This window comes from Arvicanthis niloticus, chromosome 24 (genome assembly GCF_011762505.2).
Source record: "Arvicanthis niloticus isolate mArvNil1 chromosome 24, mArvNil1.pat.X, whole genome shotgun sequence".
Taxonomy (NCBI): domain Eukaryota; kingdom Metazoa; phylum Chordata; class Mammalia; order Rodentia; family Muridae; genus Arvicanthis; species Arvicanthis niloticus.
In genome coordinates this window covers 12,146,370-12,158,628 of record NC_133432.1, presented here as the reverse complement: position 1 = coordinate 12,158,628, position 12,259 = coordinate 12,146,370, and the positions used below count along the sequence as shown (strand labels likewise).

The 12,259-nt window shown below is 53.3% G+C and overlaps 1 protein-coding gene across 7 annotated transcripts in view; it reads right to left on the bottom strand.

The window, feature by feature from the left end:
* Window positions 1–667: 667 nt before the first annotated feature.
* Hectd4 (HECT domain E3 ubiquitin protein ligase 4) overlaps window positions 668–12,259 on the bottom strand; it is a 147,733-nt gene continuing 136,141 nt past the window's right edge. For all 7 annotated transcript variants that reach the window (XM_076922679.1, XM_076922681.1, XM_076922683.1 and 4 more), the window contains exons 67-76: window positions 10,570–10,760; window positions 9,517–9,663; window positions 8,780–8,899; window positions 8,131–8,286; window positions 6,327–6,430; window positions 5,925–6,146; window positions 4,956–5,119; window positions 4,294–4,489; window positions 3,938–4,160; window positions 668–2,794 (exon numbers count right to left, since the gene is read on the bottom strand). In XM_076922679.1, the coding sequence (XP_076778794.1) occupies window positions 2,658–2,794; window positions 3,938–4,160; window positions 4,294–4,489; window positions 4,956–5,119; window positions 5,925–6,146; window positions 6,327–6,430; window positions 8,131–8,286; window positions 8,780–8,899; window positions 9,517–9,663; window positions 10,570–10,760 (1,660 nt within the window). In that variant the 3' untranslated portion in view covers window positions 668–2,657. The remainder of the gene's footprint in view (window positions 2,795–3,937; window positions 4,161–4,293; window positions 4,490–4,955; window positions 5,120–5,924; window positions 6,147–6,326; window positions 6,431–8,130; window positions 8,287–8,779; window positions 8,900–9,516; window positions 9,664–10,569; window positions 10,761–12,259) is intronic.

Sequence of the window (12,259 nt, the reverse complement as noted above, 5' to 3'; positions counted from 1 at the left end):
TCTTTCTTCCGGAGACACGGTCTGTGTAGCCCTAGCTGGCCTAGAACTCATAATATAGAGCAGGCTCCTCTGCCAAGGGCGTCTGCTGCATAGGCCAAGGAGTCTTCTGAGTGTGTTCTATAAGGAGATGACAGTGCTGTGACATAGGGAGTCCTTGATGAACAGAGCAATGAGTGAGTGGCGGCTTGTGCTGTTTCCAGCAACAAGATGAGGAAGGAGAGCTGTTTGGTTGGGTCCCTTCTGTCTCTGTGGTAAAGATGTATTTAGGAGTCTGGATGAGGATGACCTTAGAGCAGTGGGAGGGGACAAGCAAGTCGGAATGAGGTTGGGGTCCCCGAGACAACAGAGGCTCCCTGGGGAGGGGTGCTGTTCAAGTAGGTCTAGATGCACTTTTGCCCCAGGAGGACTGTTGGACAACAGCCAAACTCATCTAGGGTGACAGCTGGCTCTGGAAGACCCCTATGCTGGGCTCTAGAGCACAGACTAACTGTCAGGACAGGGTGGTGCTCTGGCACAGGAGGAAGGTAGCTCAAACACTAATGGAGTGCAGGAGTGCAAACGTTAATTCCGTGGCACTGTGGCACTGAGGCGTCAGAGCCATCTAGCAGTGCCACCCTGTGAGCTCACTCAGCAAGAGGAGATGACCACACACTCTTAGGTCAATCAGTCAGATGAAGGTTATTTATTGGTCTGACTTTTTCCTGTAGTGAGCTTCCTTTACACAGCATAGTGTAAATAGCATCAGACTGAATGGGAAGTCTGTTAATGCAATCATAAATAATTATAATAAATATACATCAAGTAACTTTACAGCACACATTGTTCAGGGCCAAGGTTGGGATCTGTCTGGACCTCAGTGTGCTCTCTAGGAGAAGCAGCTGAGTTAGCAGCAGATATCTCACTCACAGCTGTCATTTAATCAAGGAATGGGCCAACAGAAGCTTCCAGAACCTCCTGGGGAGGTAGCTGACAGAATCCTAAGTCCATTCATGGGAAGAGGATTGAAGGGAACCAAGGATTTGGAGGTACAGGAATGAAAACCCACTTTAAAATTCAGAGGCTCCTGCCTTCTGCGGAATGGAGTCAGGATCCTTGAGGTCGCTGGGGTGTTCCCAAACAGCGGCCACTAACTCCTGTGAGAGCAGGGCTTGCTCTGGGCACTCATTTCCATGTAGCCCAGCGACTGGCGTGGCCGGCCGTGAGCTAGGGTGTATTACTTCCTCGAGTGGGGTTGGGTGGGGTGTTTTCTGTAATGGTCCTCAATATATTTCCTAAGCGTACGGGGAGGAGATGGAGATGGAGGCTGGTGTGCCAGCCTTAAAGCTTGCACACCTTCCAAGCAGGCCAGGTGCTGTGGAGAGAGGAGCATACCCTCATCACCCTCCTCAGAACTTCTGTGTGCACAACATCATACAATAGCTACAGCGCTGCCATTCTGTGACAACTGGTGAGGCCCAAATGACAGTGTCCAACAGTTGGCATGTGCTGTTCTCGAACAAAGTACCATTGGACAAAGACTTGTTTGGGGCACAAATGCACTGGGGTAGTGGGTGAGCCTGTAGGAAGCTCAGCCCTGGCACACACGTTGGTTGAAAAAGGTGTTGGGCAGACCAGCCAGGGCACAGAGGAATCCCCTGCAGTCTCCGCCTGGGTCACTGATGCAGCCCTGATTGGGCAGAGCACCTCAGACAGTCTTTAGAGACGGGCTGTGTCGCTTTCCTGGGCTCCTTACAGCACTGTGGGGACGTGGGGAGGAGGGCCCGTGTCTGAGCACAGAGTGGGGCAGGCTTGGATCGTGTGCTTCCCTGCGCAGTCAGCGGTAGAAAGGCCCACTCAGCACTATCCCTCTAGCTCCAGTGTCTTTCAACTCCAGGACGTACCCAGCCTGTCTGTGAACTAGGGCCTGGAGTAGCTCCTGGGTGTCTGTTCCTGAGGTAGCCTCAGGGACTCAGCCAGGGGCCCAGAAAAGACAGGTGGCAGATAGGGCTGCCCTGGATGGGGGGGAGACAAGGGGCCTCTGTGGGATTTCCTTAAAAAAAAAAAAAAAGAAAAGAAAAGAAAAACAAACAAAGCAACCCCAAGGCCAGGAACATACAGTGAAGCAGGACGGTTACCACATGAGCTCCTGCGCCTCTCGAATGTCTGAGCACTAGCTCAGCCACTTCAAGATAAAAGGAGGGAGCCCTCAGAAGCTGCCTCTGGGAGAGATGCTGGCTCCTGGCAGGAGGGCAGGACTAAGGACTGCTCACACATTTGTGGAGACACTCTGTAGAGAGACCAGGAGACTGTGTGGCTGAGGTCATCTCAGCCTCAGCTTTCCACTGGCGGCTCTGAGGAGGAACCACCTGAACCTGTGGCATCAGAATTTGCTAGCCACCAAGACCAGTGTCCAGGAAGATCAATGAGACATAGACTGTCTGGGAGCTAAACTATCCTACAATGTTCCACAAACAGGCAGCAAAAGAACGAACCTCACAAAACGGACACATAGAAAAAGTGTCTTCCAGGTGGCCCTGGGACACGGACCAAAGTTCAGAAAGCAAGTGTCGCCAGCTCCTCACTTGGGCCCTGGAGGGATGTGCCTGAACCGGCAAGCTTCCCAGGCCGGCAGAATGGTGCCTCGGTGACAGCCTAATCTTCCGGCTGGCTCCCTCCCATCAGCCACTTAAGGGGTCTTCACGGTAGTGGATGGCGCAGCGCAGCCTCTCCAGCATGGTCTCCAGGGAGGAATACTGGGGAAGCTTGATCATGAACATGCAGGTCTCCACCCGGATGTAGCGGGAGTCAGGGGGGCCTGCACAAGACACAATGCCAACTTCAGAGGGCTGGACACTGGCTTCTGCCTCCAGGTTGGCCTCTCGGGCACCCACTTGTTTATCTAGCAAACACTCTGTGTGTGCCTATGTGTGCAGGAACACTCTGCACGCATGTTCTGCATGTCTGCAGGGCAGAGGAGCAGTCTATCTTCCCACTTTGGGGATGGTCAAGCAGGCTGCATTGGTGACTTACATCTTTAATCCTAGCACTTAGGAGGCAGAAGCAAGTGTGGATCTGTAGGTTTGAAGATAGCCTGGTCTACATAATGAATCCCAGGACAGCCAGGGCTACAGAGAGAAACCCTGTCTGTCTTTGTCTGTCTGTCTGTCTCTCTCTCTGTGTGTGTGTGTGTGTGTGTGTGTGTGTGTGTGTGTGTGTGTCTGTAGTGTGCCACATGTAGAGGTCATAGAACAACTTGCAGTACTCAGCTCTACCACATGGGTCCCAGGGATAGAGTTTAAGTCAGGTTTGAGCTATCTTACAGGTCCGTCTTCCTTCCTTCCTTCCTTCCTTCCTTCCTTCCTTCCTTCCTTCCTTCCTTCCTTCCTTCCTTCCTTCTTCAAAATGTGGGTTCCATGGGTCAAAAATGTGCTGTCCTCAGCACAGTGGTAAAAATCCCCGATTGTCACACTAGGGGCTGATCCCCAATAGGGAGGCAAAACTGTCCTTTTGACTGGGCATGGTGATACAAACCTATAATCCTAGCACTTGAAGGTAGAGGCAGGAGGATCAGAAGTTCAAGGTCATCCTCAACTACATAATGAGTTTGAGGCCAGCCTATGATACATACGATGCTGTCAAAAAACCGAAACACAGATTATCTTTCTGCACTTGAAGGGTGAGAATCTAGGGTGTATCGGGTGTCTCTGGCCTCCCTAGCTCACAGGAGTCCTGCATTTACTCCTGGCACTGCAGAACTGGACATGAGATAACGGTAAGTAACGTGTAGGCTGTGGCTCTCTGGCTGCTTTTACAGGTTGACACAGCATTAGGGCTAAGGGCCACGGTGCTCACCAAGCCTCGCCCTTTACAGTGGCGTCCTACTCTGCGGGGTCTTGGTCACTGATCTCCACGAGGACCTAAGGGTCCCACCTACAACAGGAGCTGGGGAGGGCAATACCTGCTGTGCCATCTGGAGGGGCAATCTTCATGGGGTATGGTGGCACGTGGGCTGTGTCAGGGCCCCCGTCCTTGCACGGGCAGGTGAAGGGGATGCGCTCCTGGTTGCAGGCGAACTTGATGAACTTGCACAGCTCCTCCTGGGTGAATGTCTCCAGAGCCCCCCAGAAAAGCTCGATGTGCTGGTCTGTCTCCATCAGCCCCACCTGGTACATGGTGTGGGCCTGGGGAAGAAAGGTCCAGGGTGAGCAGGCCTGGCCTGATTCAGGCAGGGTGGGGCGGCAGCTGCGTGTGGAGCAGAGCACAGGCAGCTGTGGTGAGGGCGGAATGCCAAGCTGGCAGTGAAGGGCTGCCTACCTTCAGGAACTCTAGGTTGATGTAAGGGAGGCCACAGGTACGCAATTCCATCTCCAGCGGGCTGAGGGTGGTGAGCAACTGCAGGGGAATGATGGAGCCCAGGCCAGCTCGCACAGCTGTCACGCACTCCATGTTCTGTAGCTCACGCAGCCGCAGGCTCCGGATGGCTGCCGCGTAGATATCCTTGTTCTCCCAACTGCTGGGTGGAGGGCCACCAGTGAGGCAAGGGAGAGAGAGCTGCAGTAGCTACCTGTGCCCAGCCGGTCCAGCCCCAGCTCATGTGGGGCTTCATGGCTCACCCCACTCCTTCAGAGCTTAAGGCCATGGCTCTCAACCTTCCTAAGGCTGGAACCTTTAAATACAGTTCCTCGTGTTGTGGTGACCCCCCCAACATTATTTTTGTTGCTGCTTCATAACTGTAAATTTGCGATTGTTATGAATTATATAAATATCTGTGTTTTCTGATGGTCTTATATGACCCCATGAAAGGGTCCTTTGACCCCCAACAGGCACATGTTGAGAAGAACCATTGCCTTAAGGGAAGCCTTTAGTTAAAGGTCCTCTTTTCTTCTGTTCTTGTGTCCTGCCTCGGGTCTTACACTCTCCCCTGGGAATATCCCCTCTCACTAGTGTGGTCCAGCCCCTTCAGGTCACACACTCACGCCACAGGGATGTGCCGGCCACGACTGCACAGCTCCACCTCCTCTCCAGTCATGGTCAGGTAGGTGAACCGGCAGCAGGGCTTGGGACCTTCAGGGCTCTCGGTGGCCAGGTGCTGGGAGGCAATCTCGGCACACAAGGCCTCCAGCTCACTCTCATCGTTGATCTGTGGAACACAGGCAGGGTGAAGCTGACTGCTGCCCCGCTGCCAAGGTCCACCCCCCCAGGCAGTGGAACTCTGTCCTTCAGCTGGCAAACCTCGGCATGCTCATGGGCCCACAACAGACCTTGACAGAGGTGCCATCAGTTCAGAGCTGTGCCTGCATTCTAGAGCAGGCTCATGGAACCCAAAGCCCAGGCTGTCTGCAGGTGGTGGAGGAAGTGTGTCACTTGTGGTGGAATCTGAGTTTCCAAGGCCTGTGGCAGGCCCAGTCTCTCCCTCTCCGCTTTCAGATCAGCATGTAGTTCTCAACTACTGCTCTATCACTGTGCCTGTCTGATTCCTGCTATGACAGTAATGGACTAAGCCTCTGAAACTCCAAGCCCCCAATTAAATGCTTTGTTTCTGAGTTGCCTCCATTGAGATTGTTCCAAGAGGGCAAAGAAGCGGCAGCAGTGCCGTCTCCGGTCTCTGCTGTCTGGATGGCCATGCTCGCCTTTTGTCCTCTCTGAAGCCCTCCAACAGCTCAGTACTGAAGCCCACACAGAGACACACGCCCTCTCTTTCAGCTGCCTGGAACACTTCAATTGTATTGTATACTTGGTTATGGACATGGTAAAAGCATCCCATAGGTTGGCAGCAGCAGCATCTGTTTTTGTCAGTTACACAGGATGGCAGAGGCTTGGCTCCCCTGAGACAAGCCTTCTGTGGAGGATCCCAGGCCCTCTTCCTGGAAGCTTGGGTTCTCATGGAGTGCTGGCCCAGATGAGCCTGGGGCCCTGCTGACCTCCAACACTATGCCTTCACTCACACTCTCAAACTTCTTGACATAATTGTAGGTGAGGATGTCTGCTTCCTGTAGGTCCTGGTCTGGGTCAAGAGGCTCGCCAACCAGTGTCTTCCAGAAGGAGGGTAGCAGGTCCAGGGGGAGAGGCACATCTGCACGAATGGCGATCCCCAGCAGCTGGCCTAAGAAGTGTAGCAGCTGCTCCTCCCCATAGGTGATGGGGCTTGGTGTCAGGATGTACTTGCCCTGCAAGAGTGAGGTCAGGCCACCTCTGAGCATGTGCCCAAGCAGGAGGGAAGCTGCAGTGAGGACACACCCGGTTCTCATGCTCGGTCAGCTGGGCATCAAAGCTGTCCCACCTGGGCCAGAAATGTGTGTGGAGAGGGGGCAGGACCACAGGGACCCAGAGCACAGTGCCTGCCTCACCTTGTTCTTGTTGACTGCAGAGCTGGGGCACAGCAGGAGCAGTGACAGTGAGGAACTCTGCAGTTCTTTACACACCTGCCACAGGAAGTGACGGAAGGACCCACCTGCAGAGCACACAGACAGGCAGGTCTCAGAAGGGACCCAAGAGGGACCTGGAGAGCACTGCCTCCATACAGCCTTCTGCTGGGACCACAAGGTCGGCTCGTTCACCAGCTCCTACAGGAAGCTTCCTATGGGAAGAAGCCTTGCTGGTTTGAGCATGGAGGCCCGAGGTTGAGTCTGCTGAGATGCTGACCCCAGCTCTCTAAAAATGTACCTGGGCTTAATTGTCTCCTGTCACATGAGGAGTGGGGGCAGGGAAGGAATGGAACCTGAAGGCTGAGAAGTAAATAAGGGGTTGCTTTTGTCCAGTGCCGCCTCCTACCATTTCTCAGAGTTGGCCCTGGTTAGTGAATACATATGAGGACAGTCAGAGTGGTAGCCTTGCAGAGACAGCTGGGACCCCTCTGTCCCTCCTGTTCAAAATGCTTCTGCTGGCATCCAAGGATCAGGAGGCTACAGGCAATTTAGGACACTGTAGGCTGGCTGGGTGTGGGCCCTGGGGAGGCCCAGTCTGGGACACATTGTCAAAGTCTGAGAGGCAGGATCTGGTTCAAGCTGGAGCCTGGAGCCAGCAGGTCCTCAGCATGGAGCTGGCCCTGCTTGGCTGACTGTGAGAGGTTGCTGAGCTTCCTGGTGTCCCAATTCCCATCTGTGTGGTGGTAAGAACTGGTCTTCAGCGAGCATGGAGCCTGCGCCTGGCACTTGGGATGTAGCTTCTCACAGAAGCAAGGCTCTGTTTACAGGGTTTCCAGACTGAGGCTGCTCGAATGCCCATGGAGCAGAATAGAGGGAAATGGGGGCACAGAGGACATTCTTCACCCACTTACAATAGGGAAAAAATCCTGAATGGCTGGGACCACAGTGATTGGCAGGGCCAAGGGATATCTCAGCTGTTCTTCCTCATTGCCAGTGACTGTCGTGATGCCAGGTGCTGTTTTAATGGAAGGACCCCAATGTCTCTGTCTCATGGGCAACTCCAGCTTTGGGCTCAAGCAGCTGCTCAGCTGAGCCTCTTGCTGGAGAAGGCTTGTGGGTGGCTATTCAATGACACAGGTAAGACTAGCACAAGTACGCCTTTAAGAGGGTGTGGCTCCCCACATGTTGGCTGGTGACAGGCCGATTCAGTGGAGGCTAGCCCGGGACAATGAGGAGGACAGTTACCTTATCATTTTGTATTGAGGATGGAGCCTAAGACCTCACAAAAGGGCTTCCAACCGAGCTACACCTCCACTGCTCTCCAGTCCCCCAGCCTCTGTACCCTACCCCTCTCTCCCAAGTCCTCTGCTCCCCCAGCTTCTAATACCCTATTCCTCTTCACCTCCATCACTTTATGGCCCAGCCTTGTACACCTGCAGCCCCTGTGTCCCGAGCTGTCTACACGCTCCGCTCCCTTACCCAGCCAGCTCTTTCCACCCTGAGTCCTCTCCACTCCCAGCCTTCCCTGTCTCAATTTTTTACATTTGGAGACAAGATTTCACTAAATTTCCCAGGTTGGCTTTGAACTTAATTCTATAACACCAAACTAACTGGTCTTCACTTTATAATGTTCCTGCTTCAGTCCCCTGATGACTGGGATGACAGGACTGTGCTACAGACCTGACTGTGACATTTCTTCTTGACAGCAGGGTGTCATCATTTTGTGCCCCACTTCCATCTCCTGCCCAGGGTCTGTGCATTTGCACCCAGTCCAAGAGCCACTTACTGGTGCCATGAACCTCCTCTCCAGTGAAGCGGATATTGAAGGCATATGTGGGGTCACCACCACTGGCCAACTTGACACAGAGCTGAGAAGATGGCACAGAGGCTAGCTGCCGGGCAGCTTGGCAGAAGTAGGAGTTTTCAGAAGCTCTGATTTCCCCTGGAAGTGAGAAGGGATCATAAGGTCTAGAGGCCATGTCCTGTCATTCATCAGGAAAGACCCAAGCCAGGTTTGTGGGGCCAGTCTGCCTTTCCTCTGCACGGAGAGCTTTGTGCTGTGACTGTGTGGTGCTTGGGCAGCTGACCCAGGGAATCTCAGAGCTTTCTCTCCAGAACTCACACATGCCTCTTCCCTTGTTGCCCTGCACAACAACCCTGCCCTTAACTACAGAAGCAGGGCTTGTTACCAGCTACAATGGTGTCTGTACCCCTCCTATAGCCAGAGAGGAAAGGCAGTGGGGGCAGGGAGAGCTAAGCACCTCTGCTTGCCCCTCCTGGAGCTGGAAAGCCCACATCAGGAGCCTAGAGCACTGAAGCAGTAGCAGACAAGCAAGGCTGGAGCTGCCTTACTCTCTGGGCCCTTCCCTGGCAGTTTCAGGGTCAACTTGTCTAAGTATTGCATTTTGTAGTTTCCAAGATGCAGCCAGCCTTACCTCCTACAATTTCCAGTGGGTCCAAGGTGATCTCGGGTGCTGCATGGTCAGCTGTCCTCTGTACAGTTGCATTTAGTACCCGATTCATCACAGTCACCTTTGTGTCATAGAAGATCAGCCCTGAAGAAGACATATGGCAGAGAGGGGAACATGTAGTTGCTTCTCCTGATTCCTAGTCACTCCTGTAATTGGGAGGGTGAGAGGGGACCATGCATATTCACCCATAAACCCTTTGCAATGTTGTCTAGTCAGACTGCAAGTGGGGGATCAAGCACAGCGTGTAAAATGCCATCTGTTTCTGTGTGTGGCACACGTGTGTACAGGAACACGTGTGCTTATGGAGAGGACAGAAATGAACACCAGGTGTCTTTCTCTATCAGTGCTCCTCTTGTTGTTTCGTGTGAGGGTGCACTTACATGCAGATGACCAGAGGAGGGCGCTAGTGTTCTCCTGTCACCCTCTGCCTTACTCCTTTGACACTGCGAATTCCCTGAGTCCGTCTGTCTCTGCCCTCCCTTTATGGCATGGCAGGTATAAACCAAGGACTCAACAGACAACCTGCCAATAACTGGTTCCTAAGGGCACCCTGGGTAGATGACACCAACTTTATTAATGAATGCTTGGAATTTTTACACTTTTTTTCCCCAAAGCTCAGGCTACTTTTGGGGATCCTGCTGCTTGACAGAAGGCCTGCCTGACTGCTGTGAGGGTGGGGCTTCCTGCTCGCCAGCACTCACCTTTTGCCTCCTTCAGCAGGGCAGCGATGCTGTGCGCATACATGGGTGTCTGACGCAGCTCCACCAGGGGCAGGAAGAAGGTCTCCAGTGTGGTGTTGAGAGACTGGAGCAGTGCGAATCGCAGGCGCAAGCTCTCAATAGGCACATCTGGAGGGGAAAGGTAGTCAGGCTGAGTGTCTGTTCCTAGGAAGGACAACTGAAGTGGGATCAGGGTCTTCCCTCAGAGGACTTTACCTCTGGGAGCTGTAAGATGTGAGCAAGGGGCTCCAAGGAACAGAAACCAGTGACAAGCAGATGTAAAGAGTGAGGCCCTGGATTTCTAAGCCCATCCCTAGCCTTTCCTAGGCCATGCCAGGGCTGCATATGGTCTTAGGAAATTTTGTTGCAATAGAGCCCAGGGCTTTCTGCATAGCAGGTAAATACTCACTCAGTTACATTCTTGACCCTACATGTTTTTTAAACTTTGAAATAATTACAGATTATAAGAAGTGGCAAAAGCAGTGCAGAGTCTGGTACCCTTGTCACCCAGCTGCCTTCACCGAGCCTTTCAACTAGTCCCCAGACCCCCTTGCATCTGTGTCCTTCCCATTGTAAGAGACTCCCGTCATGAACAACTTGCCCATCTTTGTCTCCTGACATCCAGAAGAACAAGGATCCTGCCCTTGTTGCCAAGTGAGGCGGCCCCGTGGTGCCTGTGTGTAGCCTTGCCATGGCTCTACCAGGATGATGATGATGCCCATGTGGAGGGATGGACTCACTAGGGCTCTGTTGCTGCTCACCCCTTGTTTCCAAGAGAAATGGACTGACCCCCCCCCCCCACCCAGGGACTATCCCTCTAGTGCAGACCAGGGAGGTCTGACCCTCTGACCACAGTGGACACGTGGGAAGGTGTCTGTCTGCTCTGAGTCTGCCACCCCAGGCTAATGGTCATTAAACAAGGCCAGAGACTAATGTAGCGAGTTTAAGAGCTCCCGCTACCCTTTCAGTTGATGCACATGAATAGCTATAAGTATTTCTACAGCATGGTGGGGGTTACCCCTAGAGGCCACATACTGGAGAGGCAGGCCATCCTGGGGTCAGTGGCATCAGCTGGGTCAAGGTACACTTCATGAGGATGGAGCCGTGCTGGTGTGATAGCAAGGTGGCGACACAGCCGGTTGATGTACTGCACAAGAGCCACGTCCATCTCCAGAGTCCACTTCCTGGAGGCCTTCTGTGCATGTCGGACATCAATGCAGGCACACCTGGGGCAGGACAGGGAGTGTCTTTCAGGGATGTCAGGGGGAGGGAAAGCTCTTTCAGAGTACGATCGATCAGGGGTATGGGCACGGAGGAGCCTTGTGGGAAGTCTGGAAACCCACATGCACAGTGCTTTCCTCTTATCAGGAGGAAGAATGGGGTTCTCGGGTGATATGGAGCCCACTCAGTGACCTGAGGAAGAGCACACCCATTCTGAGCTTAGATTTACTTTCCCATGACATGACCTCTGAAGGGTACTGGTGCCTCACGTCACAAGACTTCAGTGAGAGGCTGCCTGGGAAGCACATGGCATGGTGCCCAGTGCCCATGTACTGGTCAGCTGCTGCAGGTGCCAACACGGTCCCCTCAGCTTGGCAACCCCAGTCCACCTTTGACTTGCACAGCTGTCAGGACAGACAGACCAAGGTGTGCTCACAAGTGCTTCACTGGAGGCTGTAGTGCTGCAGTTACACTGGGCACAACCTACATGCCCGCTCCTGGAGATAGCTCCTAAACTGTGCTATACCTTGTAATGGAATCTGGGCAACCAAGAAAATGAGCTCAATGGACCCCTATAACATGAAGGGTGTGAAAACATGAAAAACTCAGACTGCTGGCAATGTCTTCAATGGGGCTGAAGACTCCAACCTCTAAAGCACACAGGGAGAGACGGTTCCGGAGCACAGCCACAGGTCTCCTGTTTACTGCTGTAATCAACAGGACAGCTATGTGGTTGGTGTGCACATTCCTCTCCCACAAACCCAGAGCTTTGAGATGGGAAAGGCTAGGCTTCCCAGTGGCCAGAGGTCATGTGTTCAGGTGGCCACAGCATCTAGGGAGGGTGCAGGAGGGGGCAGCACTGCTCTCTTCACACTAGAGGCCAGCTCAGCCCCACATTAGGGTTTCAGACACACGAGTCCCTTCTCACTGGCGAGTTCTTGGTGGGCTGACCTAGCGTCAGCTGTGGCTGCCCTTAGACAAGTGTGTGGTGAGGAGGGGGACTCCTCTCACTGCCACACATAGGAACACCCTCTATAGAGTCCACTGATGGCCCTGTAGGTCCCCTCCCACTGAAGACTACAGCTTTTAGTCCAGGAAGTCCCTCTAACCTAATTAATGTCTACAATAAGTAAGCAGACTCGCAAATCAGGGTAGAGGGCAAGCACAGTCCCCGGGGACCACAAATGATGGGGTGAGGTTTCCCACATTTGGCTAATTATAGGGGTCAGCATGTTCCAAATGCAATGAATAGTCCTCACGCTAGGAAAAGCACCCTGTGATCATGGGATCTCTTCTGCCAAGTAAGTCTCTAAAATCCGACTTGTCAGAAAGTCTGTATTAGCTAGCCCCTCCTTTGTGACTCAGCATGTCCAACTACAGACAAGGCTGAGGAACCTGTGTGTGATGTAGAGTGCTGACTTCCTTAGTTCTGCACACTCCTTGCTTGCCTGGGCTTCTCTGGTGAACCTCAGTGGGCCCTGCCTTGCTGGGTCCTTAGGATGAG